This window comes from Rhinolophus sinicus, linkage group LG02 (genome assembly GCF_036562045.2).
Source record: "Rhinolophus sinicus isolate RSC01 linkage group LG02, ASM3656204v1, whole genome shotgun sequence".
Classification (NCBI taxonomy): domain Eukaryota; kingdom Metazoa; phylum Chordata; class Mammalia; order Chiroptera; family Rhinolophidae; genus Rhinolophus; species Rhinolophus sinicus.
Genome location: NC_133752.1, coordinates 127,509,842 through 127,533,430, shown reverse-complemented (window position 1 = coordinate 127,533,430; position 23,589 = coordinate 127,509,842). Strand labels below are relative to the sequence as shown.

At 38.9% G+C, this 23,589-nt stretch overlaps 2 protein-coding genes across 2 annotated transcripts in view; one reads left to right on the top strand and one right to left on the bottom strand.

Annotated features, from left to right (window-relative positions):
• The window catches only part of PAWR (pro-apoptotic WT1 regulator), a 97,796-nt gene extending 83,697 nt beyond the window's left edge, over positions 1 to 14,099 (bottom strand). The window contains exon 1 of the mRNA XM_019751255.2: positions 13,267 to 14,099. Coding sequence (XP_019606814.2) covers positions 13,267 to 13,791 — 525 coding nt within the window. The 5' untranslated portion in view covers positions 13,792 to 14,099. The remainder of the gene's footprint in view (positions 1 to 13,266) is intronic.
• On the top strand, positions 13,880 to 22,307 carry LOC141570015 (uncharacterized). The gene is made up of 3 exons (XM_074324874.1): positions 13,880 to 13,973; positions 14,092 to 14,480; positions 21,845 to 22,307. The coding sequence occupies exons 1-3, from the start codon at positions 13,880 to 13,882 to the stop codon at positions 21,995 to 21,997; spliced, it is 636 nt and encodes a 211-aa protein (XP_074180975.1). The 3' UTR covers positions 21,998 to 22,307.
• The last annotated feature ends 1,282 nt before the right edge of the window (positions 22,308 to 23,589 follow it).

Here is a 23,589-nt window from a genome sequence, read left to right as displayed (position 1 = left end):
TGTTTTCATGCTGTATTTTGAACCGTTTATTTTATTATTTTTATTTGTCTCATCAGTTGATCCCCTAGAATTTACAGAAAGGACTTGTAAACAAATTTTTAGCTGTCACAGAATTGTAACCTACAACATAAATTCCCTCCGCGCTATTCACTTCAGCAAAATCCCAACAAAATACTCAAAGCACAACACACACAAGGGACACGCCTGGAGCACCTGGCACAGGTAACAAGGGAAACCGTGCAATGGGTCCCACAGGCCACCTTCAACATAAGGTCACTCTGCCAAGACCAGGAGAGATTGCAGATCTACTTAATACACAGAAGCAAACAAACGGAGTCAGCAAAAATGAGAAGACAAAGAAACATGTCCCAAATGAAAGAATGAGACAAAACTCCGGAAAAAGAAGTATGCAAAATGGAGACAAACCATCTACCAGATACAGAGTTGAAAACACTGGTTATAAGGATGCTCCATGAACTTAGGGGAAGGATAGAGGGACTCAGTGAGAACGTCAACATATTAATAGAAAAATATTTTTAAAAAGAGAGATAAAGTCAGAAACAAAGAATGCGATAATGACATGAAGAATACATCAGAAGGAATCAACAGAAGATTAGATGAAGCAGAATATATATTCAGCAATCTGGAAGGCAATGTAGAAGAAACACCCAACTGGAACAGCAACAAGAATAAAAAAAAAATGAGGATAGCTTATGGGACCTCTGGGACAATATCAAAGGTACCAATATTCTCATCGTAGAGGTACCAGAAGAAGAGAGAGACAGCAAGTGATTAAAAACCTATTTGAAGACATAATGACTGAAAACGTCCCTAACCTGACAAAGAAAATAGACATACGTACCGTGTTTTCCCGAAAATAACACCCAGCCATCTTATTTTACTATATACTTATGATATTATATAAGACCGGGTCTTACATTCATTTTTGCTCCAAAAGATGCATTAGAGCTGATTGTCCGGCTAGGTCTTATTTTCAGGGAAACGGTTAAGTCCAGGAAGCACAAACAACCCAAACAAGACGAACCCAAACAGGCCCACACCAAGACACATAAGAATTAAAATGCCAAAGGTTAAAGACAAAAAGAAAATCTTAAAAGCAGCAAGAGAAAAGCAGTTTGTCACATACAAGAGAGCTCCCATAAGCTGCTGATTTCTCAACAGAAACTTTGCAGGCCAGAAGGAATTGGCAAGAAATATTCAAAGTGACGAAAGGCAAAAAACCTACAACTAAGATTACTCTACCCAGCAAAGTTATCATTTAGAATTGAAGGAGAGAAATAGTTTCCCAGACAAGAAAAAAGCTAAAGGAGTTCATCACCACTAAACCAACCAGTATTACAAGGACTGTTAAAGAGACTTCTTTAAGAATAAAACATCAAAAATATTAATAAGAAATAATAGGAAAGAAAAAAATGCCCACTAACAAAGGCAAACAGTAAAAACAGTGAGTCAACCAACTACAAAGCTAGTACAAAGTTTAAAAGACAAAAGTAGGAAGACGATGTGTAATTACAACAATAAATTAAGGGATAAAAACAAACATACATGCACAAAAGTAAACAATAATGAAAAAACAAACATGGAGAGGGTGAGTAAAAATTGTAGTGATCTTAGGCTATGTTCAAACTTAAGCAACCATCAACTTAAAAGAAACTGTTATAAGCATAGCTTGTTATATATGAAGAACATGGGAACCACAACCAAAAATCTATAGGAAATATACAAGAAATAAAGAAAGTTATCTAAATACAACTCTGTAGAAAATCAACAACATACAAGAGGATACAGCAAGAGAATAAGAAAGGAACAGAACTATAAAAACAACCAGAAAACAATTAATGAAACGGCAATAACTACCTTGTTTCCCCAAAAATAACACCTAGCTGGACAATCAGCTCTAATGTGACTTTTGGAGCAAAAATTAATATAAGACCCGTTCTTATTTTATTATAAGACTGGGTCTTATATAATGTAATATAATATAATATAATACAATATAACATAATAATATAATAATACCGGATCTTATATTAATTTTTGCTCCAAAAGATTCATTAGAGCTGATTGTCTGGCTAGGTCTTATTTTCAGGGAAAAACGATACATATCTGTCGATAATTACTTTAAGTGTAAATGGACCAAACACTCCAATCAAAAGACAGTTTGTCTGAAAGGATTTAAAAATAAAAGACCTATACATATGCTGCCTACAAGAGACCCACTTCAGAGCGAAAGACACACACTGGCTGACTGAAAACAGCAATGGAAAAAGATATTTCATGCAAATGGAAATAAAACCAGCTGGAGGAGCAATACTTAATATCAAACAAAACAGACTTTAAAACAAAGACTATAACAAGAGACAAAGAGGGGTATCTCATAATGATACAGAGATTAATCCAATAAGTGTCTATAACTCTTGTAAACATCTCAGTACCCAATGTAGGAGCGCCTAAATATATAAAGTAAATATTGATGGACACAAAGAGAGAGAATGACAGTAAGACAGTAATAGTAGGAAACTTAACACCCCATTGACATCAATGGATAGATCATCCAGACAAAAATCAACATGGAAACAGTGACCTTAAATGACACATTAAACCTGATGAACTTAATTGACATTTTTATGACATCTCACCCAAAAGCAGAATATACATTCTTTTCCAGCACACATGGAAAATTTTCCAGGATAGGCCAGATTAGGCCACAAAACAAGTCTCAATATATTTAAGAAGACTGAAATCATATAAAACATCTTCTCCAATCACAATCGTATGAAACTAAGAATCAATTACAAGACAAAAACTGAAAAATATACAAACACGTGGAGGCTAAATAACATTCTGCTAAACAATAAATTGGTTAACAACAAGAACAAGGAAGAAAGCAAAAGATACCTTGAGACAAATGAAAATGAAAACACAGTGACCCAAAAATCTATTGGACATAGCCAAAGCAGTTCTAAGAGGAAAATTTATTGCCATACAGGCCCACCTCAAAAAAACAAGAAAAATCTCAAATAATCAATCTAACCTTACAATTAAAGGAACTAGAAAAAGCAGAACAAACAAAGCCCAAAGTGAGTAGAAGGAAGGAAGTAACAAAATTACAGTGGAAATAAATGAAATAGTTTAAAAAAAATACAAATGATCAATGAAACCATGAGCTGGTTCTTTGAAAAGATACACAATACTGGTAAACCTTTAGCCAAACTCATCAAGAAAAAAGAAGGCTCATCTAGATAAAATCAGAAGAGAAAGAAGAGAAGGGACAATTTACACCACAGAAATACAAATGATTGTAAGAAAATACTATAAACAATTATATGTCAACAAACTGGACAACTAGAAGAACTGGATAAATTCCTAGAAACATAAAAGCTTCCAAGACTAAATCAGGAAGAAACAGAAAATCTGAACAGATCAATAACTACTAATAAAATCAAATCAGCAATCAAAACACTCCCAACAAACAGGAAAATTTAATCAAACAGTCAAAGAAGAATTAATACCAAAACTACTCCAAAAAATTGAAGTGCTCCCAAACTTATTTTATGAGGCCATCATTACTGATACCAAAACCAGACAAAAATAGTACAAAAAAAACAGCGGGGTGTGGGAAGAATTACAAGTCAACATCTCTGCTGAACATGGATGCAAAAATCCTCAAAAAAATATCAGCAAACCAAATTCAGCAATACATTAAAAAGATTATATACTATGATCAAGTGGGATTTATTCCTGGGATGCAAGGTTGGTTTCAATATCCACAAATCAATTAACGTAACTCACCACTTAAACAAAATGAAGGATATAAATCATTTGTTCATACCAATAAATGCAGAAAAAGCATCTGACAAAATCCAACATTCATGATAAAAACTTGCAGCAAAGTGGGGTTAGAGGGAACACACCTCAACATGACGAAAGACCATGCCATCCCAGAATTACCTGTATGAACTCTTGAAATTATGTTGTTTTTTCTCATACCAATATTTAACCATAATTAAATCAGATTTCATAATATTTAAGACAAAAAAAAAAAGGCCATAAATGACAAACTCACAGCTAATATCACACTTAATGGTGAAAAGCTAAAAGCTTTTTCTTCAAGATCAGGAAAAAGACAAGAATGTCCACTTTTACCACTTTTATTCAACAGTCTTGGAAGTCCTGGCCATAGCTATCAGACAAGAAAAATAAATAAAAGGTATTCAAGTTGGAAAGTAAAAAGTAAAACTGCCATTAGTTACAGATGACATACTATATGGACAGAACCCTAAATACTCCACCAAAAAACTATTAGAATAAATGAATTCAGTAAAGTAGCAGTATACAAAATTAATATTCAGAAATCAGTTGCATTTTTGTACACCATAACAAACTTTCAGAAAAAAAATTAAGAAAACAGTATCATTTACAATTGCATCAAAAATAAAATACCAAGGAACAAATTTAACCAACGATGTAAAAAAGCTTGCACTCAGGAAACTATAAGACATTGAAGAAATTGAAGATACAAATAAATGGAAACATACCATGCTCACAGATAAAAAGAATTAATATTGTTAAAACATCCATGCTACTCAAAGCAATCTACAGATTCAATGCAATTATCTATCAAAATACCAACAGTAGTTTTCACAGAATTAGAACAAATAATCCTAAAATGTATATGGACCATAAAAGACCCCGAATAACCTAAACAATCTTGAGAAAGAAGAACAAAGTTGGCAGTATCACACTACCTGATATCAAACTATACCACAAGGCAATAGTAATTAAAACCGCATGGTACTGGCATAAAAACAGACACACAGATTAATGGAATAGAATAGAGCCCTGAAATAAACCCATGCCTAAATGGTCAATTAATCTATGACAAAGGAGGCATGAATATACAATGTGGTAAAGACAGTCTATTAAATAAATGGTGCTCGGAAAACTGGACAGATACATTTAAAAACAAATGAAACTAGACCACTTTCTTACAGCATATACAACAATAAACTCAAAATACATGAAAGACTTAAATGTAAGACCTTTAACCCATAAAACTCCGAGAAGAAAACAGTCAGTAAACTCTCTAACATCGCTCTCAGCAATATTTTTTTGGATATGTCTCCCGGGCATGAGAAACAAAAATTTTTTAAAAATGGGACTACATCAAACTACAAAGTTTTTGCACAGCAAAGGAAACCATCAACAAAAGGAAAAGACAACTTATTGAATGGAAGAAGATATTTGCCAATGACACATCTGATAGGGGTTAATTTCCAAAATATATAAATAACTCATAAAACTCAGCACACACAAAAAAGAAAAAAACACCAAACAATCTGATTTAAAAATGAGCAGAGGAAAAAATAACAAAAAACAAAACGAGCAGAGGACTTGAACAGACATTCCTCCAAAGAAGACATACAGATGACCAAAAGACATGAAAAGACGCTCAACAACACTAACCATAAGGGAAATGCAAATCAAAACCAAAATGAGGTGTCACCTCACACCTTTCAGAATGACTATCATCAACAAATCAACAAACAAGTGTTGGCGAGGATGTGGCGAAAAGGGAACCCTCATGCACTGCTGGTGGGATTGTAAATTGGTGCAGCCACTGTGGAAAACAGTATGAAGGTTCCTCAAAAAATTAAAATACAATTACTATGTGACCCAGCAACTGCACTTCTGGGTATTTATCTGGGAAAAAAAAAAAAAAATCACTAATTCGAAAAGATATATGCACCCCTATGTTCACTGCAGCATTATTGACAATAGCCAAGATATGGAAGCAACCTCAGTGCCCATTAGTATACAAATGGATAAAGATGTATAAAGTGGATAAAGACATAGATACAATGAAATATCACTCAGCCATGAAAAAGAATGAAATCCTGCCATTTATGAAAACATGAATGGACCTACAGTGCATTATGGTAAGTGAACTAAGTCAGTGAAGACAAATACCACATGATTTCACTTATATATGGACTCTAAAAAAACAAAACAAAATAAATGAACAAATAAAACAGAAACAAACTCACAGATGCAGCGAACATTTTGATGGTTGCCAGATGGGAAGGGGTTTGGGGAGAGGGGTGTAAAGGGGAAGGGTACCAATTGCCAGTTATATATAATTATGATGTACAAATTGCCAGTTATAAAAATAGTTATGGGGAAGTAAAGTACTGCATAGGGAATATAGTCAATAATATTTTAATAACTATGTACAGTGTCAGATGGGTACTAGACTTTATCGGGGTGATCACTTCATAAGTTATATAAATGTCTAATCACTATGTTGTACACCTGAAACTAATATTGTATGTCAACTGTAACTGAAAAATCATAAAATTATTTTTTAAAAAACCTACATATGACCCATAAAAATTTGACAAATTGCTAAAGATTATCACAGAATAATTATTAGCCAATTCACATGGTAAGTTTTGAACTTACTGGAACTGTTTCTACCTTTGAAGTATATAATTTTACTTTTGGAAATTAAACATTCTTACAATTTCAATAAGACATAGTGCCTAGTGTATTTTTAACTAACCTAAGGAGAATGCAATCAGGGCTGAGGCTCGATTCTATGCTAGTATGGCTATAAACATAAATGCCTAGGATTCAAACTGCAAGCTGCCTCAGCAATAAACAAATATGTTAAGAATCAATTGGCTACTCAAGGCCTATAGGTCTAATGTGAGAATAGCAAACAACAGGAAAAAATTCTCGCACTTAAGAATATTGTGATAAGATGGATAAAACCTATTTTATAAGTTTGAACTGCTAATTAATAAACAGATTTATAAATATAATTATATCCTTTCACTTAAAGATACCTAAAAATGAAAAATGAGTGAAAATAAAGTTTAAATTACACATTGTTAGGGACTTTTTTTCAGAAGTCTAGGCTTCTTACAAATTCTGGACAAGAAGAAAGGCAGACAACATTCTGCACTAAATATAAGACATTACATAAATGTTTACAAGGTACTTTGAATTTCCAAGTAGCTCAAGTTGTCTGGTACAGTATCTATAAAGTTTTTAATTATTAGGTAGGTGCAAAAGTAATTTCGATTTAAAAGGTTAAAAATAATTGTAAAAACTGCAATTACTTTTGCACCAACCTAACAGAATGAAAAAGATGAGAATGCTTAACATCCCAATAAGAAATTTCCATTAGACATCAACAGCCAGCTATCAATGCAACCTATACAATAACTATAATGTATCATTTGGTAATTTTTAGAACACTTCTCAATTCATGGAACAATTTTATTTGATTCATGTAACAATTCTGTTAGATAATCAGTATCAATTTCCTCTGAGATATCAGTAAACACATACAGGACATTTATGTCCGTTCTTCCCCAAATTTATTATGTACAAGAAACACTCAAGAACAATTAAAATGCAGTTTCAGGTAACCCGCTCCCCATTCCCAGGCTGAGATGAATCCAAGAAATCAACATTTTAGGTAAACAACCAGTATTTAAGTAAATACTGGTACAGGAGTCATCCCACCCACTCCCAGCCACAGTTTTTAAGACACTGAATTAAATGACATACTAAGACTGTAAGTGATCTAAAACTCGATTTGTACTCTGAATCAAAGTCCCCAAATGTTTAGATGGTAGAGCTTTGCAGATCTCCATAAAAGATATGTAAAATTTTAAGTAAATTGAAAATATTCAATTCAATTAAATACCTAATACTAAACTCTAATACAAATGGTAGTAGGTGACCAAGTTTTAAGAAACTTAAAACTAAGGAGATTCTACCATAATTTCATTTTACCTGTGAAATGCAGAAAACTCTGATTAAATTATTTTAACAGCTTTTCATGGTAGGAAAACTGTTGCACTTTACTGAGTGGGGAGCTAAAACTCAGGTACCTCAGGTTCTAGGAACATAATGAAAATTAAGATGAAAATATAAAAGCACTTAGAACACAACTTTGTGAATATACGAAAAACCACTGAACCCTTTAAAAGGGTGAATTTTATGGTATGTGAATTAAATCTTACTTTTTAAAAAGGAAAAAAAAAGCCCTTAGAAAATTTCACTCTAATACTTACCAATAATTTTAAACTTCTAAGATATTATATCAGCATTACTATTAAATAGCATAATTATTTTCTGGCCTACATCACAGATGCGAAAAACCAATGTAGAAATAATAAAGAGCATAAATAAGGCCACTAATTTAATAATGACTTTAAATCAGAATTTTAATGCCACTATTTATATGTTTATTTGCTCTTACATTTGTTCAATAAAGTCCCACTTCATCTGGTTTTCATAAAAGGGCTATTTTCAAACTCTATAGTAATAACTAGCAACTTATATTTTACTGCTAAAATAATCTTTTTATTTCTTAAATTAGGCATACAGTATGTAATACACTGAAAAATATTAAGATGGTTCTTAAGCATCAGGCTTTGAAAGCAGACTATCTCTACCCTGCTTCCTACCACATATATTTATGACCTCAGTCAAGTAAGTAACTTACCCTTTCTGCCCCATTTTCCCATAGGATTGTGTTGAGAATTAAATGCACCAATATATGTAAAGGACTCAGAACAGTGCCTAGCACTTAAACACACCATAAACATCATCTAATTATACAATTATTATTTTTATGAAAAAAGGCATCTCGGCTTAGACAACTCATTACAAATCATAGTATTGAAAATTACCAACAAGCTGAAACATTTAGGAAAGTTTGGCTTAATATCTTATTAAGCAGTCTCAGTATTTATGCTGTAGCTACCCTATTCACAAGTCCAATTTTCTCCAACTCTGAGTCACTGTTAGTTCTTCTCCTGACTCATCACATAGAAAGGTAGACAGTCTGGAATATAATGGGCATACCAAAAGGCATTTCTTAATCTACCTGGATTTACAAGGTTTAAGTGGAACATGTCCTATGCAATGTTCAATAAGTATGCTCAATAATTATGACTTAAATGGCATTCACTTAGAAATGCTTTCTATGTATCAAATGCTCCTTCAAACTATGGAGTAGGTGTTAAAATCCCATCATATCCAAAAGAAAAACCAAAAAAACAACGTATCACTTAAGTAAAATCCAAGATCCACATTTTCTGACTGTTAGCCAAAAATAGATTTATAGTTAGCTGATGGCCTGATATTCAAAATTTGACCAAGCATACATACTATAGATTAGAGGGTCAGAAGCAATCTATGAGCCTACAAAATTGACCTTAATTCCTCTTTAATTCCATACTTTCACTGTTTTCCCCATTCAGGTGGTTCAATGATTTAAGATAAGATAACCTCTAATAAAAAGTTATAGAAAAAAATCTAGGAAAATAAGCCAAATACTACAAGGTGTATTAATTCTTTAAAACTCTCCTTTCCCTAGATGCACACATACACAAAAAAACACAAAAACATTTAAAATATTGCTCTACCTCTTCCTCACTTTCTATGTGAACGTGAGTCACTTTAAACTCTGTAAGCTCCATTTTCTCCTCTAGGAATGGGGATAAAGAGCCTAATTATAACTGCCACATGGGACTGCTGTGATCATTAATTAAGACATCACATAAAGTGCTCTAGCCAACCCCACCATAAAAACAGCAAGTTTCATTCAATGTTAACTTTTCTATTTAAATCAATACCTCAGTGTCACTTGAGTGCTACCTACTAAAAGACTATTTCCTATGGTAACCGTCTGTTAACCTATTCATGCAAATCTACTCAATCACAAAATTTCACAAGCGCTCTGACAACACGGGTGTCTAACTATCTAGGTGTATAACTTCCTCAACTATCCCGGTCCTTGCATTAGGCCCCCTGCTCAGGAAACAGGCTGTACTTAACACTGTACCACAACTGCCTGTATTACTTGAGGGCCTTGTGGGCCAGGCCTCTGTCCTATTCATATCTATATCCCCAGACTGCAGCCCAATAGTTCTTAAACCTGACTCACATTAGAATCACAAGGGGAGCTTATCAAAATATTATGCATGGGATCCATCCCAGACCCACTAAATCATAAGGGGGTCAGGGAGAAAGAGCGTAAGTAATCAGTATGGGGGAGCAGTAATCAGTAGGAGGGAGTATTTTTTTAAGATCCTCACATGATATTAATGTGTTGCCAAGTTAAGAACCACTGCACTCTGCCATTTAAAATACTACACAAGCAGGTATGTATACATGTATGTGTGAATTATTTAGGTATAAATACAAGTCTTAGCTCAAGACCCTCATCCTCAATAGCCTCTCTCAGCCTAATCACCTCTTCCCTTTAAACACACAATATCTCTAATAAACAATTCGTTACATGCTGCACTAAGATGGCTTGCAGGCTGCTAACTCCGTTCTTAAGTTTTTTCATGTAATTATGCCTTAGCTTTCTTCCTAGATTAGTCTTGCTCCTTATTCTTCTTGTTTTCTCCACGGTATTTACAATAGTAGCTTTAACACAAACACGTAATAAAACATTTGACTAGTCTAATAAATGTATACAAAAACTACTGGAAGGCAGGATGTCGCTTCCAAATTATCCAATTTGGGCTATTACCTCCCCCCCATAGAAAAAATGATTTAGAAAACAACTTCAAAAAACACTCTAACAGTAAATGAAAACTAAAGTTTTTCTCAATAACGAGCATCTGTATATTTGTACTTTTTATTACAGTCATAACATGAAGTATCCACCCAGTATTCTACCCTCATCCACCACTTTCAGTTTTTGACCTGCTTCCTTCCTAAAACTATCTTCTAGCTGTTTTGATATCTTTAGGTGCTGTCAGGTACTTTTACAACAATTTTATAATACTCCGTGATTAGTAAAATAAATTAATGCAATGTGTTACACACGTTTAATACTTCTTGAAGGAACTTACTGTTTATCAACCACTAAAATAAGCTTTTTGCATACAAAATGTTTGCTAATCTAATATAAACTTGGTTGGGAATTGGTCTGAAAATAAGTCTTAGTCAACATTATATATAAGTCTATTTTTGAATAATGACAGATTGGTGATTTTTCTGCTTTTATAATAATTTCATACCTGAAAATTTTGTAAAATATTATGACTTTTAAACAGGCGTGCTAAGTAATATTACATGAGAAACTCAACAGAAACTGGCATCCTCAATGTTGAAACTACTAATAGAAATGAATGACACACAATTCTAAAAAAGCAACAACCTAAAGATATAAAAATGCTTCATAGTGAATGGTTTGAAGTTTTGAGTCATATGTTTTACCACTACTAAAATAATTTGGGCGAGTTAAGTTGTTTTCAAACTGAAAATATGGGGAGGAGGCACTCAAGAAGTATGTCTGCTAATTAGATACTGTGATAAAACATTACCATGTTTTGTTGAGTCCTACAGAATGAAACAGATAGAGCCACAGTTAGGACAAAAAGAAAGCACTCCTCAATTCCCTGTTCCATAAAAAAGGTTCAAATTCCACAGACAAAAAAATGGTACCCTGGGTTGTTTGTTTTTAAGGAAGATTAAATTTAGGAGTTGCCAACACCCAAACGAAAAACATTCCAGAGTATTAGACTCAATTATAGTGGGGAGTCATCTACATTCTCAGCACTATGTTCCCTTACCCGAAGTAGGAATATTAACAAAGGATGTTTTTTGGATCTCACAAGATACACCATACTTATTTCCCCCAGTAAACATTACCCTTGTTAAAAAAACAAAAACAAAATGGTATTTGAGAAATAACAATTTTAGCACAAGCAGCCAAATAATGAAGTTTAACATCTGCCAAAATATTTCCCAAAATAAGACCACTGTCAGATGGATAATGAGGAAAAGACTGAAAATGACAAATTCTTTTATTTGGACCATCAGCTACTTTAGAAAATAAACTTTAGGAATGTAGATTTTCCAAAGCCTTGTCTTGTTTCCCCTTAATCTTCGTATTTTTAACTTAAAAAAAAAAAACCCTAGAAATTTGATTACCACTCTTGTGAATTCCTTTTAAAGCAATTTAATGAATAACAGATCTTTTGTGCAAGTAGCAAACCACAGAGGATAGTTTGGCTGGCTGATAAAAAACCTCTCTGAAACACTCATATAAAAATATACCCTTCAAAGACAAACTGATTTTCCAGGTATGGGAATCATATTAAGACTTAAACATTTGGGTATGTTTGATATACACCCTAACTTACTACCAATGCGTTTACTTGAACCACAATTAAAGCTCATAAATTCTTATTATTTACTTGGGGTCAAAGTTGAATAACTCGAAAAGCAGGAGTTTAAAAAAAAAAAAAAAGTAAAACATAAGCCAACGATAAAAAGATGCAACTACTTTGGGTGAAACAAGGTGAGCTACATGAAAGTTAACGAAAACTTGTTTAGGGTTGTTTTATTGAGGGTAGACTGGTGCAGTTACACACTAAGTAAATGTTTCACCAATCACTCTAATAGGAAGATGCTGCTGCCTGCAGAAATATTTTGAGACTGCTCAAAAATACCAAAACAAAACAAAAATCCAACCCTACCACAAATGTTTTCCAGAATACATAGAGCCAAATACTTAAACATGAGATCGTCTTAGTAAAAAGAATTGTGGGTTGCTCCCGTGTTCCTATTGTCCTAAATAGCACTCAGAAGTGTGTGTGTGTGTGTGTGTGTGTGTGTGTGTGTGTTGGGGAGTGCTATTTACAAAGGCTGGTTTATCTATAAAATAGTGCACATACTCATTTGGATGTACTCATCTTGGGTTCACTGAAAGACAAAGTTGTCTTAGATAAATGCTAAGGCCACGTTTCCTTTACAGGTGCTATATTAAACACTGTTAAGAGAGAAAAAGAGATAAACAATATAACTTGAGACGGACACGTGGAAAACTAGAGTATATCGTCATCACCATTAATCAATTTTTCTAACTGATCAAGCATAGAAAAACAAGCCTAGGTGAGCAAGTGCTGGAGCCAGGGTTTGTCTTTCCACCACAGTGGGGAAAAAAGGATCCCGGGTCTGAGACGTTAGCCAGGAAGCCTCAAAAGCACGTGTCCTACTTGGGGTTTTGAGAACTTCCCAGGAAGCATTTGTTCGGAGTAAAACTCCATCACCCTCTGCCTGCCTAACTCAGTGAAAGGATAAGCGATTCGAGGTAGAATAGGGAAACTCTTGGGCCCTGGAGGCCCGGAGCTCCCGGGGAGAAGATTCCAGGAGGCGGCAGCCCCCGCCCCCACCCAGGTCCGGCCGCGGCCCCCGCCGGCTCACCTCCGCCGCCGGGATGTTGACCACGCCGGTAGAGCGCCGCTTCTCCCGCAGCTTCCTCTTCTCGATCTGCCCCTTGCCTTTCCTGGCACTGGGGCCCGAGCTCTTGCCCTTCTCCGGGGCGCCGTCCCGCTCCTCCTCGTCGCCCCGGGCCGGCGGTGTCCCCGAGGCGGCGGCGGCGGCGGCGGCGGCGGCGGCGAGGGGCTCGTCCTCAGGCCGCCGCGGGCCGGGGGCCGCCCGGGTCAGCGCCGCGGGTCCCACCGCGCAGTTCACGCCCCCGGGGGCGGCAGGTGCGGCCGCGCCTCCCGGGAGGTTGTTGTTGAGCTCGTTGGCTGCGGCGGCCGCCGAGGTGCCGACAGCCCCTGGCGGGGGCTTTCCGACCGCGTCGCTACTGCCCCCTCCCGGGGCGGCCGGGCCCGGGGGGCTCTGCTTGGCGCGCAGCTTCTCGCGCTTCGCCTTCCACTCCTCCAGGAAGTCTGTGGTGCTGCCGCTGCCGCCGCCGCCGGTTCGGTAGCCACCGGTCGCCATATTCCCAGCGGGGCCGGCCGGGCTCTCACCTCAGGCCGCCCACCCGGGTTCCGGGCGCCGCCGCCTCTTCCTTCCCGCGGCCCCGAGGATGAGAGAACGACCCCCGCGTGAGGGGGCGGCCGCGGATCCCCCAGCAGCCGGCCGTCTGAGGGGAAACACAAAAGGGGGCGGAGAAGCGAAGCGTAAGGTCCTCGCCCGGCCCGAGGGTCTCCCCGCGGCCGCACCGCTCGGAGCCCCCCACCCAGAGCGCGCCCACTCGTGCCCGCCGGCGAGTGACTGCCGAGTCCCCAACCTGCGAAGTTTGCCCGACGCACCTACACCGCGGGACGGGACGATCACCGCCCCTCGAGGGGAGGAGAAAGGGACTGTCCCCACCCCCGGCCCCCGCCCCATCCCCAGCGGGGTCCGCGCCTACGGCGGTGGGGGAACCAGGGCCGGACCCGGCCACCAGTCGGCCCGTCGCATCTCCTGCACCTCGCTCCGCGCACTGCCGGCCCGGGGTCCCCGCCACCGACACCCCCACTCCCCGGCGAGGCGCGGAGCCCCCAGCCGGCTCCGGAGGAGGCGGGACGTGTAGACACCAGCTATCCAGCGGACTTGGGGAGGGACGGGTGCGGGGGCGGCCGGGGCAGCCCCTTACCTGGGAGGAGTTCGCGGGACGAGGCGCTGGGCTGGGAGCGGGCGCCCAGGTGAGCGGAAGCGGCCGCGCGGAAGGAGCTGCGGCCAACTCGCCGTCCCGAGCTCGCGGCGCACCGGGCTGGGTGGGAGGGAATGAGGGAGGGAGCGAGGGCCGGGAGGGGAGCCGAGCGGCGCCGAAGCGCGGGCGGAAAGGACCGAGACGGCGCGGAGGGGCGAGGCGCTCGATGGGGTGGGGGGGTCGTGCCCGCCGCCGCCCCGCCCCCGGCGCTCAGGTGCACGGCGCCGCGGCCAGCCCGCCGGTCGGACCGCGCATTCCTGGGCTCGCGGCCCCGCGGCGTCTGGCCTCTTGGCGCCTCCGACTCCGGGCGGGAACGGCCCCCCACGCCCTTCACCCGGCTCCTCATCTCCGCCTCTCCCTTCTCCCACCACTCTTCCTTTTAAGTACAAGACAGATTCTTCGAGGGAAAGTCTCGAATGCTGCTGGCAGAGGGGGTAAATGCAATCAACTTGGGATGATTCAGGGCCTGACTAGCCAGGATGGGAAAACACTCGCGCGTCCCTCTGCCTCGTCGCCAACCCCTTTTCAGATGTACTAGGGTGGCAGGTAGAGAATAGAAAGAACTGATACAAACCTAGCACCCTCCCTACTAAGAAAAGTTTGTGGTATTCTAGTGAAAGGGTTACCTAAAAGGAGGGGCTTAAGTCGACAGTGAATTATCAAGGGTTTACTATTATGCTTATAGGAGAAAACTTAAAAACATTTCGACAATGGATTGGATTGGATTGGATCTCAATCCTATTGGAATTTTCTTCTTAACCTTGTCTCTACATCTCCTCTTTGCAGATAGTGAATTTAGCAGCAAAGCTCCCTACCAAAGTACTAAAGCTGTGTTGATGCTGATTTGCTAGGAGCCGGGACGGTGCGTGTCTCTCTGTTTCCATCCTTAATGCGCCATAGGGTAAATCTTATCCTCAGATGCAAGTCATCTAAGATTCCTGGATCAGGGCTGGGTGGGCTGCCCATGACAGCGTCCTAAGGAGACACTACAAGCAATGCCGGGGAAACATCACTGTCATAGGGTACAAATGTACCATTTTGGGAGAAGTAGGCGAGCCCTGAGTCACACTCTTACCTAACAGTAAATCTCTCTTCCTATTTAGTATTCCTGTTTTACCCAGGTGGCTCGCGGTGAGTAGGCAGTCATTGTGTGCCTGCGACAGGAATGAGAACAGGAAAAAGTGATTCACTTGCTATTTATTTCTCAGAGGGAAGGTCATACAGTTATGGTCTTTGGTCTCGCTGTTGGGGTGAACATATGGGTTACCGGGAGAGAGTTCTGGGAAAATCCTTAGAAAGTTAAAGGCCTTCCTTGGGGATGGGTTTAAAACGCGGAGCCTAGCTGGTACCAACCTGGGTGCACCACTTGCAATTCCCAATTACAGATTCTTCATTAGTTTTCTGAGTTTTAAGAGAGGAGAGGGAGGGTTGGGCATTAAACAGATTCATATGAATATGCTTGGAGGGGCTGCAGGATGCAGTGGAAAGAGGATATAGTGAGCCTGGATACAACTATAGGTAGCTGAGAGATCTTGGGCATGTTTAAGTTCTCTGAAACTCAGCTTTCTTTACTATAAAAGTCAGCAATGACAGCATATACAGAGGGTGCCAAAAAAAATGTACACACATTTTAAGAAAGGAAAAGTGTATTAAAATTGTAATTATACCGATAACAAAAGATGAGTACAAGTCACGTTTGACTTCTGCAGTTACAGGAGGTGCTCAAAATGGTTACCATCAGCGTCCAGACACTTCTGATTACGGTGAACTACTATTTGAGCAACGTTGACCAAAGTGTCCAGTTTCATACATTTTAGTATTTTTAAGCTGTTATAAGAATTGACATGCCAGGCGTGTTAACTGTGCTTGGTTCTAGGAAGGCACTCCGTAAATACAGTGCCTTTTATTAATGGGATATCAAGCAGAGAGAATCCTGGGTCTCTAATGTGGGGGGTTGGGTGGAATTAGGCAACAAAGGTACTGCACACACAAATGAACTTGAAAACAATAAGCTGAATAACTAGAATAACACTTATGCCACATAAATTTGTCACTGCATCTCTTAGACCAGTATTAATAGGCTCTGAGTCAGTAATGTTGGCTATTACTGACTTGTGTGGCTTTGAGTAAGTTGCTTAACTTTTGTGCCTCTGTTTACTTACATATAAAATAGGAATAATAATAATACTTCCTACATTGTGAGAGTGTTGTGAAAGTGCCTGAGGTCCTTAGATAAAAGGTAATATGTGAGTACCGGAGTAGTTATTATTAGTCTATAAAGTGCCCTAGGAACCATGGATGAAAGAGATTATTGATGTACAAAGCACTCTATATTATTATTGTTATCATTTATTATACCTTTGTCTTTACCATTCTCAATATTCCCAAAGATATAGTTCACAGACAGACAACTTCCAATAGTGCACCAAGATATTTAGCTGAATCAATCCTAAATTGCAAAATGTTTGTGTATCATCAATCTTTATGTATAGCATTCTGATGAAATAGTCATCAGAGACTCGGAACTTGTTTCTCAGCTGCATCATTATTGACATCTGGGACAAACTAATTCTTTGTTCGGGGAGTTGTCCTGTCCATTGTAGGATATTTAGCATCATCCTTGGCTTTTACCTATTAGATGCCAGTATCTGCCCCCAATACCGGTTGTGACTGCCAAATGTTCCACGAGGGGCAAAATCTTCCCCAGTTGAGAAGCTCTGAGCTAGCTTAAAATAACTAATTTTGGTGACTCACTTGCTCTTAATAATAAAGGGAAGTATGATGCTAACAAAACAAAGAGATTCATTTTAATATGTCAGATTGAAATTTATTCTAAATGTTCAATCTTAATGTTTTCTAGGCAGTGGATTAGCTATAATGTGAAATAGCCTACGTGTATGTGTTGAAATAATTAATAGGATATTGGGAAATAGCCATTTTGCCTGCTGGAGTATATGCAATTCACCCTCTAAAATAAAAATAAGACACGTACATCGTTTTAAAAGTTAAATACTTTAGTTCTGCATGGACTACAGCAAAAGACTGCAACCTACCCTTTCCACTCCCAAAACCCTTTCCAGAAGTTGGAACTGTTTTAACTGTTTTTGCTAATATAGATCTTCATATTTATTTTTTAAATGTTTCTAATATACATCTTCATACTTATATTTTAAATGTCCTTATCTGCTATTCTACTTTTTGATTTTTCCATTTTTCGATATCCTTTACTGACTTCCTAATAAAGAAGAATATTTAACTCTCTTACACTAACTACATATACACTTTCCTTACTCCTAAACTCCCACTATATATCATGATTTTATTGAAGAACATTAAATGTTTATACTGTTATGACTATGCAAATATTGCTCACAGCTGAGCCATACAGTGTACTATGATTTCTTTTATTTTTTAACAACATTTTTCTTGTTGCACAACTATTTTTTTCCATAGTTAAAATTTGTGTTTGTTGTTGTTGTTTTCCTTATCATTAGCTTATTTTTCTGTATACCAGTCACAGATTGACATTAAAACTTTTCACCTCTCAACATTAATCACGTTGTGTACTCTATCAGTTCTATTTCTTTTTTTTTTCAAACTTTTTCTTTCTTTTTTTTCTTTCTTTTTTTTTTAGATTTTATTGGGGAAGGGGAACAGGACTTTATTGGGGAACAGTGTGTACTTCCAGGCCTTTTTTTTTTTTCCAAGTCAAGTTGTTGTCCTCTCAATCTTAGTTGTGGAGGGTGCCGTTCAGCTTCAAGTTGTTGTCCTTTCAGTCTTAGTTGTGGAGGGCACAGCTCAGCTCCAGGTCCAGTTGCTGTTTTCTAGTTGCCGTTTTCTAGTTGCAGGGGGCGCAGCCCAGCATCCCTTGCGGGACTCAAGGAATTGAACTGGCAACCTTGTGGTTGAGAGCCCACTGGCCCATGTGGGAATCGAACCGGCAGCTTTCGGAGTTAGGAGCACGGAGCTCTTAACCGCCTGAGCCACCGGGCGGCCCTATCAGTTCTATTTCTGTTTTCCTTGGAGACATCTCTTCTTAGAGCCCTCCATCCTCTGCTCTAGTCTGGATTGATTTTAAAGCACGTTGCTCTGTGGTTATCCTGGGATGATGCTTCCCTATCATCCTGGGAATCATTTCCTATGCAGACCCCTTGTTTCCTGAATCCCATATTGTCCTCTTGTTTTTTTTCCCCCTCGTTTTAGTGGAGTACATCCTCAATATATTCTGGAGATAGGATTACACATTCTTGGAGACTTTGCAGGTTGGAAAAGGTTTTTAATTTGTCTCTGCACTTGATTAATAGTTTGTTGGGACATAGAACACTAGATTGGATATTTTCGTTCATAACTTTGAACACATCACTATATTGTCTTCTAGTTTCCAGAGTTGATGTTTAGAAAACCAATGGCATTCTGATTCCTTTTACTTTCTCACTGGAAGTTTTTAGATCTTCTTACCCAGATCTTCCAAAATATCTTGAAGATTTGCCCTGATTTGGTCTTTTCCCATGATTATATTAGGCTCAGTGGACCCTTTCATTCTGCTTTCTGCCCTTCAATTGGAAAATTTCCTTGGCCTATAGCTGTGATAATTCTTTCTTTCTTTTTTTCCTGTTCTCTGTTTCTGGAACTCCTCTTAAATAGATGTTGGACTTCTAAGAGCTATCTAATAGTTTTTTTTAATCTTTTTTCTCCTGTTTCTATCTCTTTAGCATGTTGTTCTACTTTCAGTGAAATTTCCCCCACCTTATATGTCAATCTTTCTATTGAATTTTCTGGTTTTGCCACCATGGTTGTCTAAGATTTCTCATTCTCTAAATGCTTTTCTCCATAGTATCCTATTCTTGTGCCATCATCTTTTCTCTCCCTACGGAAATTGAACTTTTCTCCTGCTGGTCTTTCACTGTCTCTTGTCTATGTATTCCTTTTTTTTCTTTTTCATTGTTTTAGTCTTCATCTTTCATGTTAGAGGATTTCCTCATCAGTCTGTTGTTCATTCATATTTAAGACTGCAGCACTTAAAAGCTGATTGGATGCCCCTCTGTGAAAAGGCAGAGCTGACTGATTGATGGTCCTCATTTAGGAGGGTGGTTTTTGGACCCAGGCATGTTGTGAAAGCATGGGTCAAATGTCAGTATCTATGACGTTTTTCTCTTGGCCAGATCGATTTCCCTGAGAGAAACTGTGCTCCTGCCTGTGTTGCCACTTGTCAACTGTTTCAGCCAAGTAGGGAAAAAGAGCTGGAGGAGTCTCACTACTCAACACACGGATTTCACTGAGTCCCTATGCTCAGTGTACCTGGTATTCTCAAGTTCATTACACTCGTGATTCAGTCTCTACAGAGCATTAATTTCCAGCACTCTGCCAAGATCAAGAGAGACAGCCTCCTTGCTACTGAGCCTTGAAGAGCAGAATCTAACTTTTCCTTATGCAGATTTTCAACTAATCCTTCTGTTTTCGCTCCCATCCTTTGCTGTCTTTCAGAGGTATATGCTGTTGCCTTCAACTTCTAGGTTGTCTTTAGGGTTCTTCAGGATAAAAAAGGATTACTTCTTATTGACTTTGTCTCCTGCAGGTGGTTAGAATTCATCTTTCTCCACTCTGCTAAAGTCTTTCTGTTTTCCATCTTTCATTTTCTAAAATTTTCTTCTCATCTCTCATCCTCTTTGTTGTTACTTGTTATGTTATCACTTTACTTTTGTTTTAGTGAAGTTACTTGAGGGAGTAGAGATAAACGTGTGTTCAGTCTTAACAGGAAGTCTAATCAACCCATCGATTCTGCAGATGCTTTGAAATCTAAACCATGATGAAGCCAGATCAGTAGAGACCTATGCACCTTATTTCCCTCCTCACTGAATGACATCATAAGCCCCCCCTAACTGACACTATTAGAAAGCTTTCTGAAATATGTTGTATATTCTGTGGACTGTTTTTGAAGATGTGGCCCATTATATTACATAATATTCCTGTTATTAAAAACCTAGGAAAAAATGTCTGACATTAACATTAAAAATGGTTGTATTTCTTTTTTGTTACTGTTTTTGGGGGGATTTTTTTAACCATAGTAAAACTATGTGTTATGTAACCAGTTTTCCCTTTCTCAATTGACTGCTGGTAATCCTAGGCCAGATTTGTGGCCTATCAAGGAATGATCTAGCTTTTGTGACACCTGAAACTTATACAATCTTGTTTAAGAAAAAGAATAGGAAAGAAAGTAAATACTTAGAGTGAAAAATTTTTTTAATTATAAATTTTAACAAATTGAAAATGCCATAAACATCACAAAAATCCAGAAAAACAACCAAATTACTCATTAATGTATTTTCTGACATGTTTCTATAATACTATATTATCTGCATTTTTATTATTGATTTTATTATAATGTATTAATACATAAAATAGGTGACTTCACCTACAGATTTATCCCCTATTTGTGGTACAAAATATAGATTTGCGTACCACAAACACAGGAACTCTGATAAATTCTATTTGGTACTATTTCAATCAAACAAGCAAATAATGTGTTGTGCATTTATAATTTTATACTTTGTATTATTGAGGATATTCCTGATAGGAAAGAATTATTTTTGACTGGGTGTCAATGAGAATAGAATTCTCTGCTTATTTTACATGTCGGATGATTGGAAGGACTTCCTACAGACTGGCTTTAATGCCCTTAGACTTGCCGTCCCCTACAAGGAGCAACCTTCTTACTGCTGTCATCAGCTAACCTCCCAGTCACATAGACTGAGGACCTTAGCTTCTGGCTGATTGTCTTCTATTTATGTCAGTTCTGAGTGGTAACATATGCAACCTATCCAATCTCCTGGCATCTCAGATACTTGACCTTCTCACTTCCAATAACCATTTCTTCTTTACCCTCTTCATTGAGGCATTTTCATGGTTAGTGTCTTGACTTTGTCATCAGCAGTCAATGCATCGCCAAAATTTCAGTGTAAACACCCTATTTTCCCACCACTTCCTCCTACCCGTCCAGCACACTTACTCTGGTATCCTCAGCCCAACCATTTCTTTTGATCTATTGATCTTGTCATTTTTTTCATTATCTGTCATTGCTTTTCATGTCCTAAATGTCCTTACTTACATTCCTTTAGCTTAGATTCTAAAGTTGCTCATTATTAGCCTCCTCTGTGCCTGCACCTGCTCATCTGAACAAGGTTAGGTAAAAACCGTCTGGCGTGCTTCCGAACCCTGCTTTAAATGACTGTCCATAGTCTCAATGGGGCAGTCCACGCTGTCTGGCAACCCTGCAGTCCTAAATAGCTTGCTCTCCTGTGCTCCAGACTAACTAGTTCATATCAGTCCTTTAAATCTCCAATACTGTCTCCTCCTCAGGTGATGAACTTGGCTGCATACTTCATTGACATCAGAGTGGAGCTCCTCATCTTCAGAAGACAACTCTACCCACGGTTTTTTTTAACTTTTATTTACTTAAGTGAGTTTTTCCAGGACCCATCAGCTCCAAGTCAAGCAGTTGTTTCAATCTAGTTGTGGAGGGTGCAGCTCACAGTCGCCCATGTGAGGATCGAACCGGCAACCTTGGTGTTACGAGCATCGCGCTCTAACCAACTGAGCCAACCAGCCGGCCCCTCTACCCACTTTCTGATATCTGGACCTCCTCTCTGCCTTCTTCCTTTTAGATGAAGTGCTCTACTCCTCTCAGAGCCAGTCCTGCCATTTGTATCTTTCCCTCACAGGGGCTTTGCTCCTACAATTATGTGCTCCTCTAATGCATAAACAATTTCTTCTCTATGAAATCATTTCCTTCAGCATACAAATAAACTCTAGTAAACCCCTCTGTATTTGTATTCTATTTATTGCTGTACCAAATTTCCACAGACTTAGCATCTGAAACAATACAACTCTATCATCTTACAGTTCTGTAGATAGAAGTCCCACACGGTCTCACTGGGCTAAAATCAAGGGGCCAGCAGGGCTGCATTCCTTTCTGGAAGCTCTCAGGAGAATTCATTTCTTAGCCTTTTCCAGCCTCTAGAGGCCACCCACATTCCTCAACTCATGGTCCTCTTTCCACATCTTCAAAGGAAGCAAAGTCACATGTCTTTCTTCCAGAGTCACAAGTCCCTGTGACTCTCTCTTCTGCCTCCCTTTTTCACTTTTAAGTAACCCTGTGATTACTATTAGGAAAAAACAAAAATCAAGTCAGTAAATTTGAAGATTTAATTGGCTTTATGAAGCAATTCATGAATCAGGCAGCATCCCATCTACTAGCAGCTAGAAGCGTGCTCCCAAGGTTTGTACAAAAAAGAAAGGTTTTTATAGAAAACAAGGGTAGTGCAAGAAAGCGATTAGCAAAAGAAAAGATTATTTTTAGGCCAGGATATCTTTGGGGAAGAGAACAGGAAGGATTTTATCATGCAGATTTTGTCTTCTTTGGGGGAAATGGAAAGGGCCCACGTGACAGATGACCTCATTGGTGCTGACCAGAAAATTCCAGACTGGTTAAGATTACATTTCTAGCGAACGTCCAAATTGCAATTAGGTTAGGTATTAAATCCACGTTTGGTATCATGGCTTTTGCCATGTAACTTACTATATTCACAATTTCCAGGGATTAGGGCCTAGAACTTTTTGGAGGCCATTATTCTGACTGCCACACCCTCTTAAAGACAAAAAACAACTTCCCTAGACTCTAGAATCAAATCTGGTCAATGTCCTATTTCTCTGTCTGTGTTCACAGTCAAAATTCTTGGAAGAGTTATCTTCAGTCGCTGTTGCAGTTTTATGGGGCTAAGCCTTTAACCTGTGCGGTCTGTGCTAACTCCCAGGCATTTGCAGCAGAACTCAATTGTAGGACATCCAGAGAGTGGGGAAACTGGTTGGTGTGGGAACCTCCCCACCTCTCAACATTTGGTGCTGAGAGTAGAGGAACAGAGGGTTTCCCCCTTTTATCTGGTTAAGTTGAAGATGTGACTTCCCAACAAGCCTGCAACTGCACTCTTCTGTACCTACCCTACAGAAACTGACGTGTACACAGGGACACATGGACATAAATGTTTATTGCAGCACTGATTTTAATAGTGAAATAATGAAAAAACTACCTGTACTTAGCAGCAGAG